Source organism: Pogona vitticeps, chromosome 10, assembly GCF_051106095.1.
Source record: "Pogona vitticeps strain Pit_001003342236 chromosome 10, PviZW2.1, whole genome shotgun sequence".
In the NCBI taxonomy this organism is placed as follows: Eukaryota; Metazoa; Chordata; class Lepidosauria; order Squamata; family Agamidae; genus Pogona; species Pogona vitticeps.
Window position 1 is genome coordinate 6763438 of NC_135792.1, and position 17922 is coordinate 6781359.

The window sequence follows — 17922 nt, forward strand, 5'->3', positions numbered from 1 at the left end:
AAGCAGAATAATCTGTATTAAAGTATGAGATGAAATTAAAATGATGCAAACTCAGCCCCAGGGAGCCCTTTATAAAACACTATATTTGCCCTATCCTTCCACCAGCCCTCTTGTTAATGCTCCTTATATTAAACAGTCTTTGGTATAAAGACTGAGAAATAAAGACATATATACCTACCACCTACGTGGTGGCGCTGTGGGCTAAACCGCAGAAGCCTCTGTGCTGCAGGGTCAGAAGACCAAGCAGTCGTAAGATCGAATCCACGCAACAGAGTGAGCTCCCGTCGCCTGTCCCAGCTCCCGCCAACCTAGCGGTTCGAAAGCATGCAAATGCGAGTAGATAAATAGGGACCACTTCGGTGGGAAGGTAAACAGCGTTCCGTGTCTAAATCACACTGGCCATGTGACCACGGAAAGATTGTCTTTGGACAAAACGCTGGCTCTATGGCTTGGAAACGGAGATGAGCACCGCCCCCTAGAGTCGAACACGACTGGACAAAAATTGTCAAGGGGAACCTTTACCTTTACCTTCATGGACTTGTCCACTGTTTGATGAAGTGGACTTATCCACGAAAGCTCATGATTTCTGTCTTTTTTCCCCTCTCTTTATTTTTATGTTGTTTTCACCTATAACATGTTCTTCTAGTTATACAACATTCTTTCAAAGGAAAGGTTTGCCAACCACTTGATGCAAGTCAGCTATGCAGTCTTCTTTACATCTCCTAACCGGAGTGCCTGCTTAAATATAAGTTACATGAATGTTTAGTTCACCTAAAGGATGCTGAAGGAAGTCAGGATCAGAGTAGATTCATTTAAATTAATGGAGCTTATGGTTACATTGACTCACTAAATACCCATTGAGTCAATGAGTCATTTGTAGTGCAATTTCATATGCTAAGCAACGGGATTTGGCCCCATGCTTTACTTTGGTTGATTTCTTATTACTTTGTATTTCCTCTTTCAAATTTGTCTGCACACAACCCAGATAATTTTCTTTCCAGCCACTGGGGAAGTATAAGGAATGCATAAATAAATCTTGTGGTAGGGATTTCCAGAAACATTGTAATTATGCTCTACATGAAGGAGGATTTTCTCTGGCTGATCCTAAATCTTCTGTAAATTAGTTTTGGGGGATGACCTGTGATGTATGGGATTCAACAAATTCTTTCCATATGGAGGAAAAGACACAACAAGAACCTAGAATGTTGACCAGTGGGGGCGAGGGTAGAATTAATTTCTTCTTTTGAAAAGATCAAAGAAAAGATGTTTCCAACGTTCTGTTTATCAGGGTTCCCAATCAGAGAAGCTCTGAAAACCTATACAGCTCAACATACAGGGTGAGGGGAACGTGGAAGAAGGGCTTAAGCATGTATCCCATCTCTATCCTCTTTTATTTATTTACTAGATTTCTCTACATCAGTCCTCTACATGGTTTCAGCCAAATATCTGAATCGGACTTTGCTAATCAAGTAATAGAATAACCCACAGCAACGGGAAGAAAGATATTATGGGATCTTTTTAACTCTTTTTCTTTAAATTTTCATTTTAAGCATTCCATCATTTTAGGAAGCGGGATGGTGTTATAAAGTTCCCTGGTGCTTTTCCAGCTACGTATAAATTAAGTATAATAGCATTGTTTCCTGCTGGTTCAACCGCAATCACATCTCATTTAGCAGTGTAGGATTTAATGAAGGGGGAAATCCCCTTGTATGTGTTGTATGAAAAGCTGTTGGGGGGGGGAGCACAGCCATTTTGCCGATTTACAAATCGTTCTACTTTCTTATGGCCCTTTTAACATCAGGGATGGTGACAAGACTCGTGTCCAGGTGACTCAACTTAGACTTAACTCAGCTATTTTCTTCTTCTAATGACTCAGACTCGGCTCTTGACTCTTAATTCACCCACCCCTCCTTTTTTTTCTGGGGGGAAAAGGATTATTTTAAACTTAGACTTGGACCTCAGGACTTGGTACCAAAGATTCTGGAATTTCGTAAACCAGCTCCTTCATAAGTGCCATTGATTCAAACAGGCCTACTCTAACTGCCACTTACATTAGCATCATAGTTCACAGTTAAAATGGGCTCACTTGAATAAATGAAACTTATGACAGAGCTGACGCACTAAATCCTCATGGATTCTGGTGCAATTTACTATGCTACACAACAGGATTTTTGCCATTATTTACCACTATTTCTCTGATTTGTCATGCATAGCCATCGCTAAACTCACCATTGCTAAAAAAAAATCATCCTTTGGGAAAGAATACAAATCATTAGCACATATTTCACTTTGCCATATATATTCTGGTTAGATTCAGACTTTGCAAGGTCTTGTAATACAATGATTCGGACGTCCTCAAGGCGAAGATAAAGCTGCTAGTTTCCAGCTGAAACGGAACTTCCACGCAAAGGCTATTGTGTTTTGTAACCTGAGTTAATTGATGCTGCTGGTTGCATTAAGAAACAAAAACAGTCTTAGGTAAACAAGGTATCATTATAAGCGTTCCCCAAAAAGTGATTTAATCTTTGGAAGATGCATTGAGTTGAGGAACAGAGACATCTAGACCATTCAGCCATCAATGTTCTCTCAATGGATCATTCTTTCCCTGTGAATTCATCCGTGTCATATTTAATATGTAACCGAGAAGCTGACGCACTACGCTTCAAAGGAAAAATGCCAAACACGCGAGGAGAAGTCCTGTCTTTTCTCTGTAGTCTAGGCAATAAAGCCATCCCGTCATTTTTTTTTAATACAATCTCAGAGCTTGGAAGTAACTCGACTTGTGACATTTTTTAAAAAAAGTTACCCAGTACTTTTTTAGCCACTCTTGACTAAGGAGAAAGTAAAGAATAATTTCTCAGAATTATAACTAAGGTGACAATTATTAATGCCTCTGAAGAGCCTTGGTGCTATAGCAAAGTACTTTTAGAAGCAATTCTTTTTTTAAAGGAATTTTCCAAGATCTCAGATCCTTTTACTCATGAGGATATAGAGAAAAGTGTGCAGCCAGTATTCTGCCCAATTTCTCACAGACAGAACCTTCAGCTAAAACAACAACAGTGGAATATATAAATGTGATATAACTTTAAACTGGGGTTTGGAGAAAAAGCTACAAACCAAGCAGAGCGGGAATACTTGTCCATTTCTAGATGAGTTTCAGGGTGGTTCAAGAAGCCCCAGATGTCCCCAGATGTCCTCAGGCGCCTACTTTTCTTTACACAAGGACGACTGTCAGGATTGAGCTAGTTCATGATGGAATGCATGTCATGTGGGCACTAGGAAAAGGGGCAAATCATAAGAAGGCAATATCATCAGTGCTCAGGGAACTCCAAGGTTCGGAGGAGCAGAGGAAAGTGAGGCCTAAGAAGGCATTCAGCCCCGTACCCCAGTGCAGAGTAAGCACGCTTCTTGGATGCAAATATTGCTGGGCTACAAATGGAAAATGGGAGGGAGGGGAAGAGATTATTATAGCATTTAACTTTCTTTTTTTAAAGCCCTTCTAAAGCATCACTGGCATGCAGTATTGGTTAGCAACAATTCAAAAGAAATGGAAATCTTCCTCTCCCTTCTCCTCTGCGGGCGAGTGGAAAGGAAGTGTCCCATATCTCAAGATCATTAAGTGGCAACAGCAAAGGGACAGCCAGCTGGCTGGTTAATAATTGTGAGAAATGGAAAGCTTCCTTTCCCTTTCAAGGGAATGAAGATCTGTCTTGATTGTGCCAAACAGGGTTGCTTGGGATGTGGTGTGGTCGATCCTTGCACCTGGATGAAAGGAACACCTCAAATGACATGCTGCACCTCAAAGTGACCCTGTTCCACACAATCTAAGTGTTTCCCAACCTTGGGTCCCTAGATGTTCTTGGACTGCGACACCCAGAAACCCTGGCCAGCACAGCTAGTGGTGAAGGCTTATGGGAGTTTTAGTCCAAGAACATCTGGGGACCAATGGTTGGGAACTGCAGAGGTAGACCATTGAGATGTAGATGTATTACTGGGCCAAGCATCCCCCATCTTGTAACTGTGTGTTCGTGTGTTCCTCTAGGTGCACAACATTGCACTGATCCCTGTTCCATTCCATTCCATTGCTCTCAGCCGAGCGCTTGGGTCTATCGAGATCTTTTTTTTGAATGTTGGTTCGGTCTTCCAGACTATTAGCTATTCTGCCCAGTTTTGTGTCATCCACAAATTTGATAAGCATTCTCTGCGCCTCCTCATCCAAGCTGCCCAAAAGTTCCTGCTGTGTGTGCAAAATAACCCCGGTTGGAAGTGTTTGCATCAAAGGGCGATAAAAGTAACACTATGCTGTTGTGTAAACAGGTTCATGTTCTCTCTCCTTTTCCGTTTGAGAGCACCCTCTTGAGTGCGTAAATTATGTAACAGCTGTAACCTTCCGTAGGACAAGTCTTGCTGCTTCATGTTCAGTCTTGGTTCTGTCAATCATTATCCACACTGGGTGTCCCTCAGAAGGTGGAGCTCTCCTGGAAAGGAAAAAAAAAATGAAAAGGTGAGAGAAACTGTCAAAGTCTCTTCATGCTGTCTGGGGAGCAGCTCAGAGAAGCTACTTCAGACAAATATATCTGTGCATGCAACTGATGACTTGAAAACTTCAAAGATCACTCCCACCACCCCAACGGGGAACTGAGCCCTCCTCTCCCCCTCCCCTCTCTTCCTCCTCTTTGCATTTAAGATCCACTTTGTTATAGCTATAGGTGCTGTTGGAACCCTGCAAGAACTATATCTTTATTGCTGTATTTAAATTTTGATTTTCCCAGCGGCTGGGCGTGCCGTCTTCTCTGTCTGCCATCATGGCCGGGTATCACTCTGAAGCCGACAATACCCTCTTGATCTACATGGGTGCAACGGTGCTCTGCGGAGGGACTATTCTTTACCGAGCCAAAAGGAACCATGTGGAGAAAGCGATCCCCTTCTGCCTGGGCCTCCTCCTGCTTTTTGCTTTGGAGATCTTGTGCTTCGCCACCTTGAGAAGTTACCTGGGTTTGAGCTTATTCTCTCTGGCATGCCTCGTCTTTTGCATTTACATCCCAACGCAAGCCATGCTGCCCGTGGACCGCAAAGCTGTCCTCATCACAGGTAAGAAGGAACAACTCAGGAGTTTTTTCTTGTTTGATGGATTTATTTTTAGGTTTTTTCCCCCCCCGACAGTATAGCATCTCTTGGCAGTTGTGTGTGAAAATTCCACACTTGATCATGAGCATCAATGCAACCCCTTAGGCTTGCATTCATTCATTCATTAGCATTATTTATCCCTTCTTTTAAAAAACTGTTTTCACTGAAGAAATAAGAAGAACGTATGAGGCTTCCACTTTTCCAGTTTGGAGCAGAACCCGATCTGTATCTGGATTCAGAAGGAAATTGTATACAGTCCAGTTGGACTGCCTCTTAAGTTTATGTGTACAGGGTTACTAGAGCAATGTGTTTTAAGTGCAGTGAAGTCACATCTGACCTATGGAGCCTCTGTGGAGTTTTCAGGGCGTAGGAGATGGTTAAGGAATGGGTTTTTAGCTGGCTGGATAGCTCAGTGGTTTCGGCATCTGGCTGCGGAGCCAGAGGGCGGGAGTTCGATTCCCCCACTGTGCTTCCTGGGGGAAGAGTCAGCCTGTGTGGTCTTGGGCAAGCTGCAGAGTCTCAGAGCTGCCCCCAGAAGATGGTAATGGTCAGCACTTGTGTATATATATATATATTCTCTACTCAGAAGATCCTGGAAAGGCTCACCCTAAATCAGAATTGACTTGACGGCATGCAATTTTTTTTTTAAGGAGTGGCTTTATGAGTTTTATGGCTAAGCGGAGATTTGAACCCAGATCTTCTGAACCATCGTTTGTCGCTCTGTCCACTACACCAGCAGTTCCCAAACCTGAGCAACCCCAGTGCTCTTGGACTGCAAATCCCAGAAACCCCAGCCAGCACAACTGGTGGGGAAGGCTTCTGGGAATTGCAGTCCAAGAACACTGGGGTTACCCATGGTAGGGGACCACTGCACTAAACATTGACTCTCCGGGCTGGAGTTGTTGGCCATGAAAAAAGTTCTCACCTGGGCTTTTACTTTCATTGCTGATGGATGATCAGGGGATGTCCACTTCAACAAAGATCAATCATTTGGGGGTTTTGTCTGGTTCGGTTTGGGATTCCCTCTGCCGCCCTCCAGGTTATAACTTAACAGCAACAACCGCAGAAATCCACTCCATTTTTTTTTTTTTTTTTGGACAAGCAGCATGGCAAGCTTGATAAATTGCTCCACACCTGATTCCAAGAATGAAGGGCTGCTATGGGAGTGCATAGCGCTGCAGTACAATTTGCTTATTTGCTTACAGCATGTCTTGCCAAGCAAGGAAAGCTGCTATTTACTGGTCAGACATATAGGAGGGGGGAGAAGAGGAGAAGGGAAATTTGTCAACTGTTTCTAAAAACAAGGGCCATTCACAGAAAAGTGCAGCAAATCTGGCAGTCTTTGCTGATGGATGTTTTCAGATCAGGTACTGACTGATGTGTTATGCTAGGAGGTCAAGACAGAACAAGGATCAACCCCACACTTCGGTGCGCTTTTTGAAGGTAGAAGCAAGTGATTTTTCTCCCTCGTTTACGATGTTTGCACTGTGTCACAGGCAGCTGTAAAGCTGATTGGTGTAGCGAAGTGAAAGAATCACACCCATTTCATGTACGCCTTGTTGGGTTTATGTATCAGACGGACTTGATCTTAAAGGCAATTAAAACACACAACTGTTGAAACAAAATTAAAAGCCTTTAAAATGTGCAGCAGTTAAGAAGGGAAACGAAGCCAAAATTGTTCTGATAATGTAAAATTGCACCTCTCTCCAAGAATAACAAGCCTTAAGGGCAATTAATTGGACTGTTATGATGAAAAACAAATCAGTCAGTCACATACCATCAAATGCCTATGAGTATGTCTTATCCTGGCACCAGTGAGATAACACTGTTTGGGTCAGTTCAACATCACTGATCTGATTTTTTTAGTTCTCTCGTTTCTATGTGGCCATTGCATTCTGCAATAACAGCATCATGTCTTCAAGGGCAGCCCCACACATAGTGTATAGCAGTAATCTAACCAAGACATCATGAAAAACATTGACTGCTTAAGCAAAGTTCATCCTGCCTGGCTAGGAGGACATCTGGGAGACCAGGCTGGCCCTCTCCCTACTATCTGTCCTTTATCGTGCCAAGATTTTCCTCTTTAGACAAGTTTCTTCTAAACAACTAGAAACCAAGGAGAGTTTTTTGCATGTTGGATATTATACCTTGTAGCTTTTTAAATATGCTTTTAATTTTCAGAAATTAAAAATAGTTTTAACACATTCCCGTAATTCCAGCTGGGAATGAAAACCGTACAGTTGAATCCCAATGTTAATCCCAAATAGATGTGTTTGTTTTATATATGTTGTCAAGTTGCATCTGTTTTACAGCCACCCTAAAGGGGCTCTCAAAGTATGTAAAATTTAAGGAGTGGGTTTATTCAGTGAATTTCCGCAGCTGAACAGGGATTTGATCACAGATCTCCTGAGCCTCCATCTCTCATTCTATAATAATAATAATCTTACAATTGCACATCTGGAAGAGACCATCATCTGCTGAGCCAAGTGTCACTGTCACTGCGCAAAAGCAGTGGTGATGTCAAGAAACAGTTAAATCTGACGTGCAGGTAGTCTATCTCCTTTATTTTGACAGATCTCCCCAAATTCTAATCAAATCTCCTTAAAACTTAAATTTTTGAGCTTTTAGCTCAGCCTTGCTTGAGAGTGTTTTGCACGTGTGTGTGTGTGTGTGTGTGTGTGTGTGTGTGTGTGTGTGTGTGTGAGAGAGAGAGAGAGAGAGAGAGAGAGAGAGAGAGAGAGAGGGAGGGAGGGAGAGAGAGAGAGAGAGAGTTAGTTGGTATATGCAACTCTGCTTGGATCTTGCAAAAAAACGCATTCTTCGGTCCTTTCAAATCCTCAGGCATTCCAATCACCCTGAGTGTGTATTTTTCTGGCCCAAGGGATATAAGCAGGCAGGAGGGGCTGGAGAGACCGGTTTTCTCTGGAGAGTTCCAAAAACATGACCAGAATTAGGTAGCTTTTGCCAGGTAAATTTTGAAAAAAGATCCATTTGGATCAATTAGCATCTTTCTTTTTTTTTTTTTTAACTCCACAACCCTTCTTCAGTCTAGCTGCTGCCCATGTTTTATAACACTTTGGATTTCAGAATGCAAAGATCATTTTTAATTATTATTATTTTAATTATTGTTTTATTTTATTGCTTTGGTTAACCTTCTGGGCTTCAAGATGGAAAGATTACATCCTGCTGCTCAGCTGGGAAGTACTAAGAGCAGCAGATCTGTACGATGATCGCAACGATAAGGATGGTTTTCAAATAATTACTCTTCCAGGTGTTACCACTTCACAGTCAAAAGCTGGTGTTGCTGTTGTGTAACTCGCCTAGCACGTGGTGAAGAAACCAATGTCTCTCAAAATCATTGGAGGCCCCTTCGCAAAGTGAGAGTGGATTTTATTTTTTATTTTTTTAAGCTGCATCTTCCTCACAGATGAACGGAATGGTGGGAGGGCATACAGTCAACAGGAAGCGTGGCTATTTCAACCAGATGGGGGTGGGATACAAATCAAATAAATAAAATAAAATAAATAAGCATCACCACAGGTATAGTCAAGCTCAAGTAAGTTGGGCTTCGTTTCCACTGTCCTCTCTATTTACAGCAATCATGTTCAAAGCTCTATAGTGCTATTCCTTCTAACTGACCTTGGTATCAGATACCATAGGTCAATGGGAAGCCATCTATTGCCCACCTTGACCCATGAGAAGAGAGACTCTCATTCATCCTGATCCATGACTTGGAAAGTTTTGCAACCCGTTTTCAGAAATCCCAGCATGACGTGTCTTTTAATCTGGGTTTTCTTTAGGAAGTGACAGTGGTCTCGGACACGAGCTGGCCAAGTACCTTGACCGCTTAGGACTCATCGTGTTTGCTGGTGTTTTGAATGAGAAAGGACCTGGTGCAGAAACACTGAAGAAGACCGGCTCTGACAGGCTTTCTGTCCTGCAGTTGGATGTCACGAATTCTGCGCAAATCAAAGAAGCCTATCTGGAAGTTAAAAAGAAGTTGCACAATCGAGGTATTGTTGGAGTCCTACCTAGCGATGTGGGCACCGGGAGCAAGTGTCGCCATCATCCACCTCCCTCTCCCCAAAGGTAGAGGTACAAGCCCCCTCAAGAAGGAAGAGGTAGAATAGGGGGTTCCCCAGAAGAAACACAATGTTTATGATTTTTTTAAAAGGAAAGTGATTGGACCAGCATAACTTTGTGTCCCCCAGAGGTTCTTGGACTGCCAACTCCCAGAAGCCTTTGCCACTCTCTGTGCCAGCCAAGATTTCTGGGAGTTGTAGTCTAAGAACCTCTGGAGACCCAAGGTTGGGAACCACTGCTCTAAATGTTAGTGCCCGGGGACAAAATATGGGTTGCTCCACCTGAGTTATGGCCCTGGATATTATCATGAGTATACATTGCAAGCACAAGCCTAGGTTTTTTTTAAGGAGTGGTTAGAAGGGGGGCTCATAATTTGTTCATATTTCAAAACCAAAAGCTGAGAGCAATATTGGCCAGATGACCCTGAACACGGCCAATTTCATATGATTTTGGAAGCTAAACTAAATCAGATGTGGTTACACATGGGACAGGAGACTGATAGACAATACAATGGATCTCCAGGTCAGACTAGAAGAGAAACTTGCATGAAATGCTGAACATTCCTTCCTCCCTTCCTCCCTGCCTCCCTGCCTCCCTGCCTCCCTGCCTCCCTGCCTCCCTCCCTTCCTTCCTTCCTTCCTTCCTTCCTTCCTTCCTTCCTTCCTTCCTTCCTTCCTTCCTTCCTTCCTTCCTTCCTTCCTTCCTTCCTTCCTTCCTTCCTTCCTTCCTTCCTTCCGGAATGCAGCTTCCATTCCACTTTCCTATGAAAAGCTGTTGACCATAAATTGACGCAAAACTGCTAGCATTCTCCATAGAAAAAGCTCACTATTTCTGCTCATTACTACACTGGGGCAAAATCCTATTGTGAAGCACCATATGTGTAAATCCTATCCTGCCCCCCCCCCAGTTGTGTTTATAGGTTTTTGGCTGTTTGGTGACAAACAACTCAATTCCTAAGGGCAGGACATGCAACAATGGTCTCAAGTTACAGGGAGCCAGATTTCAATTGAATATCAGGGGGGAAAACAACTTCCTGACTGTTAGAGCAGTACAACAATGGAACCAATGATCGCAAGTGGCGGCGAGTGTTCCAAAACTGTAGGCATTCAATAGAAGTATAGACAACCACCTAGCAGATATCTTTTGATTTATATTCCTGCACTAAGCAAGGGGTTGGACTCAATGGCCTTATAGGCCCCTTCCAACTCCATAATTTTATGATTCTATGCCTATGAGGCTACAGCCAGCCATAACAATCAGCTGGGCAATTTCTATTTTCTGCACCACAAGTGTGATAGGATTCTGGCCATTATGCAATTCCTTGCAATCAAGCAAGCAGCAAAGGGGAAGGGTATGATCAGATGTACTTTTTCGAAACAGAAGGAAGCAGCTTAGAACTATGGAGGTTCATTGTAGGGGAAAATGTTATCTCTGACCCACAGCAGGGACTTTCTCAACAGACCTGCATGCTCTTCTTCTTTCACAGATCTCTGGGGTGTCATCAATAATGCAGGGATCATGGGATACACGGCAGATGGAGAACTGCTCCCTATGCATTCTTACAAGCAGTGCATGGAGGTCAATTTCTTTGGTCCCGTCGAGCTCTCGAAAACATTCCTGCCATTACTCCGTAAATCTAAGGGACGGCTTATTAACATCTCAAGCATGGCAGGTGAGTGAAGCTGATGTTGTGTCTGTAATTCACAAATGCACAGGGCTGTGTTCCCATTGTGTCAGCTGGCCTGCTCTAGTCTGAACTAATAATTGGGTTAAGCCAATCATCATCATCATCATCATCTCAGAACTGCAGAGCTGGAAGGGACCCTATGGATCAATGAGTCCAGCCCCTGTCAAGAAGGCACAGTGGGGGAATTGAACTCCCAACCTCTGGCTCCAAAGCCAGATATCTAAACCACCAAGCCATCTAGCCATTCAAGTGGCTCTTCAACACCTCAACACATTTTTCATATCTGAATATAGTTGTCGGCATCCCATCAGTTAAATTAAGTTTTTAGAAATGAAGTAAAAACATCAGTTTATAAGGTAAAGGTAAAGGTTCCCCTTGACAATTTTTGTCCAGTCGTGTCCGACTCTAGGGGGCGGCGCTCATCCCGCTCTTCAAGCCATAGAGCCAGCGTTTGTCCGAAGACAATCTTTCCGTGGTCACATGGCCAGTGTGATTTAGACACGGAACGCTGTTTACCTTCCCACCGAGATGGTACCTATTTATCTACTCGCATTTGCATGCTTTCGAACCGCTAGGTTGGCGGGAGCTGGGACAGGCGACGGGAGCTCACTCCGTCGCGTGAATTCGATCTTATGACTGCTTGGTCTTCTGACCCTGCAGCACAGGCTTCTGCGGTTTAGCCCACAGCGCCACCATGTCCCTTAGTTTATAAACTAAGGTGAAATCCAGTGTCTCGTTCCAGTGAGAGGTGACCCACTGAAGCAACTATGGAATGGTAAAGCAACACATGCATAAATCCCATTGATTCAATGGATCTATCCTAGTTGGAAATTACCAGTTGCACGGAGGTCTAAATCTCTCTCTCTCTCTCTCTCTCTCTCCACACACATACACAGAGACAGACACACAGAGACACAGCATATACTCTTAGACTCACAATCTGGCAACTTTGTGAAACATAACACTTAAAATTCAACCCTTCATAATAATTATAAAACTACACTATACAATTAATCATCGTCATCATTACACTACAGAGGTAGAATGTATTTGGACAGCATAGAAAACAGTTTATTATACATTTTTTTTTAAAAAAATGGACAGCTGCCCTTGGGAGGGGGACCTCTTAATAATTAGTAATAATAGAAATAAGAGTCACTTTTGGCTGGCTGGTTCAGCATCCATGAGTTTTTCCTGCTGGAAGGACAACCCTCTGCAAAGCTTCCATTTTGACACCTGGGATGAATGAAGAGAGGGTAAACCTAGGCAATAGGAAATATGCTATGAAATGTTACCTCATCTCTTCTCTGCTGTTTTGGGCTTCATGTCCAACATGGCAGGTGTCCAATTGCAAAACCTAATGGCATAGGCATTTATCATTTTCGGCAGGTGAAAAAACCAGTTTGTCAGAAATGTCTGTCTCACTTAGTACTTACTAAAAGAAGTGGAGGAAGCAGGCGGGTGCAAACCTCCAGAACAACAAGCTGATAAATACACATGGGTCATCCAAAATGTGGGCTAGTCTCCTAATCACTGAGGCTGTCTGCAGTCAAGGCAACAACACTGACAAATAAGGTGGGAAATACTCTGGGAATGGGATGGTCTGATTTCCATTATTTTCTGTCAAATATATGACGTAAAAGTCAATTCGAATCAGCCTGGAATTTTTCATCCCTGTCCATTGAGGTTTCCCCCCACTTCTGGGACTTCTCATTTTTTGGTATTGAATGCCTTTGTATTGGTTCAGGTAGTATGATTGCTTGAACCAATGTGGAGAGATTTGGAGCTTTTGTATTTAAAGCTATTGTAGTTAAAACAGTTAACAAGCTGCAAACAAGGCACTGGATTTCACTTCCCCTTTCTTTGGCTGGTGGAAGTCCATTCAATCAGGGAAACCCAACTCCTAGTCTACTGTTTATCACACCCTAAGTCGAAGAACACACTTTGCTCATAGTTCTTCTCCAAATAGTGCATGTAAGATCACAATACATTTAGCTGATAAAAGAATCAATGGAGGGAAGACACAGTGAAGTGTCTTCAAATATCTGAAGGGAGATTGTACAAAAGGTTGAGCTACCAAATGATTATGTCCTGAAAAAACATGGGCCTGTCTGAGGACACCCAGAGGACTAGTCTGGGAGCCCAGGAAATATATGTACATATTTAAATGTATTAGGGTAGTGCCTATGTGCTGCATCACTTAAAAAACAACTAAAAGCCAAATTGAAAACTTTAGCCCAGAGACTGAAGTTCCTCACTTTTGTCACACATACATCAAGCGTATTATTTTTAGTGTTTTACACAGTGATAATGGGGGCAGTGAAGCCAGAAAGAAGACAGTGACGATAAACTAAGAAACTATAGCATCGCTGCTAACTGGGCATACTCCAAGGTAGATGTTGACTCCTAATGAGTGCAATCCAATAGTGAATCACAGTTAGAGTAGGTCCTCTGAATCAGTGGGACTTTCATGATCCACTGCAAGTTCCATTAGTTCAATGGGGCAACTCTCATTGCAACCTTATACTTGATTTCAGCCATCATATCTTCTTATTTTGAACTGGAATTGAGGAGAAGTAGCATTTACTGAAGTGACAGAAAACAACAGAACAATCAAGGACTGGTACAGAGCAATCTACCCATCCCGTTAGGAAACATGAACACAATGGCTTCCCATCACACACTCTTTTCCATTACACAGGGAGACACATGACTCTTCATAAGGTGTGGCTTCAGTGGTAACCTTGACACAGGGCTTGGTTCCATCTGTGTAACGGCAACATCAACAATGATTGCTTGTAGGCAAGCGTGTTTTAACGCGCACATACCTTTCTGCACCTCATAGTTCCAATCACCTCTTTTGTGCTCACCTGAGCACACACCCATGTTTCTAAAGTCACCCTGACCTCATAAGAGGAACTTGATAATCATGTTAAAGGAAACGAAAAATCACAATTGCATGCTGTTAAAACACACACTCTTTCATTTTATTTGATGTTGTTTCTTTGGGGAACATTTCCGTTGGGAAGCCAGAGAGATAAGTGTGGGGAAAAGTTCACTTTCTTTTTTCTGAACTGTGTATTCATCTAACTCTTGACCAAATAGTGCATGCATTACACTGTGTTTATGCTGCAAACAGGAACACTTCTCTGAAGGAGGGGAAGCATGAATAAATCAGGTACTCCTAGCAAAGCATTGCCTTTAGCCAGCAAGACCATCTAATTTGTGTATGCAGGTGTCTGCTGGTAGACTGTCCGCTCTGCACCTTATCTTTAGGTAAGGTAAAGATAAAGGCTCCCCTTGACATTTAGTCCAGTCATGTCTGACTGTAGGGCACGGTGCTCATCCCTGTTTCCAAGCCATAGAGCCAGCATTTGTCCGTAGACAGTTTCCATGGCCACGTGGCCAGCACGACTAGACACAGAACATTGTTACCTTCCCACCGAGGTGGTACCTATTCATCCACTCACATTTTTACATGCTTTTGAACGGTTAGGTTGGCAGGAGCTGGGACAAGCGACGGGAGCTCACTCCATCGCATGGATTCAATCTTATGACTGCTGGTCTTCTGACCTTGCAGCACAGAGGCTTCTGCGGTTTAACCTGCGACACCACCACCTTATCTTTAACCACAGCATAAATTTCGACAAGACTGTGTGATCCTTCATTTTTAAATCATCAGCAAGCAAGCCTTCATAACTGGTTTTGATTGTTTCCCCTAGGGGGTATCCCTATGCCACGGTTTGCCGCCTACGGAGCATCCAAAGCTGCGCTGACCATGTTCTCCGGAGTCATGAGACAGGAGCTTTCAAAATGGGGCATTAAAGTAGCTACAGTTCATCCATCAGCCTTCAGAACAGGTTAAACCACTGCTTATTTGTTTACTTTTCTAACTTGTGTATACATCAGGATGATGGTATAGGGCCTCTGACATACGGTGACCCTATGAATGAGCAATCTCCAAAATGTCCAGCCTTCAACTGTCCCAATCAGTTCTTGTAAGTTTAAGCCTCTGGGTTTCTTTACTGAGTCAGTCCATCTTGTATTTGACCTTCCTCTTTTCCTGCTGCCTTCAGCCTTTCCCAGCATTATTGTCTTTTCCAGGGAATCTTGCTTTCTCCTGACATTTCCAAAGTAGGACTCCTTCAAGACCGGGATTCTCCAGCAGGCAATAGAAGTTTTTGCTCATGAGTCTTCCCAAGAGGGGATGTGTAGAGATGGGCCATGTTGTGCAGGGGAATAGGGAAAGTGTAGTCCACCGAAAGTAGATTTCCCAAGATCTGATTAGGATCATTACTGTCTCCCATCACCAGTTAACCCCGCCAGTTGTCACTCCAAGGCTATGCATTGCCAGTAATGCAATTACTTCTAGACAGCTACTTTTAAATTCTACTAAAGGCTACATTCTACCTCCAGAATCAGAGGCATCGTGTCTCTGGGAACCAGTTGTGGGAGAATATGAGTGGAATTTGCTCATGCCCTGTTTGTGGACTTTACAGACAGAACTTTAGCAGGCATATTCCGACCTAGACCTTAAGAAAAGATACTACCTCACAAGCCCTCCTTCCTAGATATTCCTCATATTCCATTCCAATGAGAACGGTTTCTAACGACAAACTATAATTCCCAGACATTCATAAATAATCGGTTGATCTCTTAGGTATTTACGGAACACCTGAGCTGTGGAATAAGGAAGAACAGAAGCTTCTTGACGGCCTCTCCCCTGAAGTGATGAAAGATTATGGCGAAGATTACATCCACAGTCTGAAGATGTTCCTCACTCACATTCCTTCTATCTCTTCCTCTGATTTTTCCCCTGTGCTCTGTGATGTTTTACACGCTTTACTGGCCGAGCGTCCGCATGGCTTATACACTCCCGGCAAGAACGCTTACAAGTATCTCCTCATGTTCTGTTATTTCCCCCTCTGGTTCTACGATTTTTGTATGGGCAGAATTATGGCTAGCCCAAGCATGCCCAAGGCTCTGAGTGTGTCTGAGACAAAAAACCAGAACTGGGAGAAGGTGCTGGAAAAGACACATCTTTCTAAAAACTAAGATGGCCGTGCATTGCAGAGTCACTGATTCGATTCCCTTTGTTTTCTGAGTGATTCCGTCTGTTATAAGAAGGTGCGAGGAGGGTTTTAATGATTATTATTTTTAAAATATGTTCTGGTCCTCTTTTTTAAAAACAAAAACAAAAAACAAAACAAAACAAAACAAAAAATGCATGATATGGGAGGAAAATCCCATAGGAAGTGTTTAGCTTTATGATAAATGCTTTCTCCTTTTATGGCCTACATTTTCCTTCATTTTTCCCCCTTTTCCTTTTTTATTGTATTTTATTTTTATTTTTTTGAGAGAGGTCCCCTTTTCCTCAGAATAAAGATCGAGCTTAATATTATTTTTATGGGCATTCCTAACGAGGCTAATAAATTGCTTCCTTTTCTGATGATTGTTTGGCTTTCCTTATCAGATTGTCTTTACTCTCAGTCACCCTCAGTGGCAGAAACATACACCCTGATCTGCATAATATCATGTCATCCCATTTCTAGCCCCCCCCTTTCATGGGATAAGTGTGTGTCTTTCTTCTTTTGTTACGGGAGGGTGGAAATATGGCTTTTCCTGCTGTTCTCCCTCCACCTGAGATACATACACTTCTGCAAATATGGAAATAGACTCTTTGAACATATATATGGGACCTTTCCAACCCATCAGGAATCCTACAACATACAGGATTCCTTATTGCCTTTACTACTGTAGGCATGCAATTCCTCAATTAACACATAAGTTAATACTCATAGGCACTATTGTACTTCTCCATCCACTGATTTAGGCCTGTGATTTATTGAAGTCTACCTTATTGTGTTTTTTGACCTCCACCTCTCCTAACAAGCCCATGGTGTGTTAACCAGCCATCAGGCAAACTCTGAACCATTAATTTCTTGTTGTCCTTTGATTCCTATTTTTTTGTAAACTAGGGCTTAGCATGATCTCCAAATCTTCAGGTGTCCCCGATTTGTTGTCCCTAGGTGCTTCCCCCCCAGCTACCCATCCTCAAATACAATCTGACAAAAGGGTGCGAGAAAAACTCACTGAGAACTTATCTATAAAGATAAGCCATTGTTTATTCCAAGAATGGAGATAATGCAGTTTGTATGTGACATTACATACTCCTGGTCATTACTGAGGTGCCTCAAATTACTCATGGACTGTGATTTAGATACCCTCCATACATTTTTAAAAAGCAAAACATACATTTTTCCTCCAAATAAAAAATGACATTTTGCTCACCTGTGGTTTGACTTAGAGTTTCTCCTGTGGCCCACAGAGCACCCTGCAACAATAAAATTGGCTTCCAATTTCACCAGATTTTCCCTGCCCTGCTTTATTTAGCTATGTATGTTGCAAATCTCAGCTTAAACTACCAACCATAGTTAACATAAACCACAGTTTACTGTGACACACAAATTCAGTCATTCATTGAATGCAGGTATTTCGTTTGAATAACACATGTATCATTTCTGAGATGGTGAGCTCACCAAAGGAATCAGAGAAGTAGCAGAAAAGGCAATTAATAAGGTTTCTGGGGTTTCTTTTATGTAGACGACACCATTAATATAATCTTACACCAATGGGAGGGGGGATTTTTTATTACGAAAACAAATATTTTGACCCTAAAATTGAAAGTGGAGATTGTTTGGTAAAAAGGGACAACATGACAAGATTCCTAGGGTCTATGATGATGATGATTATGCTGCACCTCTCATTTCTCAGCAACCTCATGCCTGAAGTGGACCAAAGAGTCAAGCCTAAACACTAGAAGCCAAGTCACAAAAAACCTGTGGGTGACATCACACATTTTCAAAATTATTTGATTCGTGAATTTTAGGAAGCAAATGAGCAGCAATTGACATTTGTTTTAAATTAGTAACCAAAATTTTGGAACAGTTCTGGTTGCTGCAATTAGTACAGTGAGGAGGATGCCCTGATTTTGATTCCATGTGCATTTAATTTCTTGCCTTAAT

At 42.5% G+C, this 17922-nt stretch overlaps 1 protein-coding gene across 1 annotated transcript; it reads left to right on the plus strand.

The window, feature by feature from the left end:
* The first annotated feature begins 4569 nt into the window (after positions 1 to 4569).
* On the plus strand, positions 4570 to 17122 carry HSD17B2 (hydroxysteroid 17-beta dehydrogenase 2). Its single transcript, XM_020813586.3, has 5 exons — positions 4570 to 5091; positions 8928 to 9140; positions 10697 to 10882; positions 14620 to 14757; positions 15558 to 17122. Exons 1-5 carry the CDS (start codon positions 4806 to 4808, stop codon positions 15950 to 15952), a joined length of 1218 nt encoding a protein of 405 aa, XP_020669245.2. The 5' UTR covers positions 4570 to 4805; the 3' UTR covers positions 15953 to 17122.
* Positions 17123 to 17922: the final 800 nt, after the last annotated feature.

What these genes read in the sequence shown, in the direction of transcription:
- HSD17B2 (XM_020813586.3), top strand. Translation starts at nt 4,806, where the DNA reads ATGGCCGGGTATCACTCTGAAGCCGACAATACCCTCTTGATCTACATG. An exon ending in CAAAGCTGTCCTCATCACAG is followed by an intron (nt 5,092 to 8,927) that starts GTAAGAAGGAAC and finishes GGTTTTCTTTAG; the next exon opens with GAAGTGACAGTGGTCTCGGA. An exon ending in TAACATCTCAAGCATGGCAG is followed by an intron (nt 10,883 to 14,619) that starts GTGAGTGAAGCT and finishes TGTTTCCCCTAG; the next exon opens with GGGGTATCCCTATGCCACGG.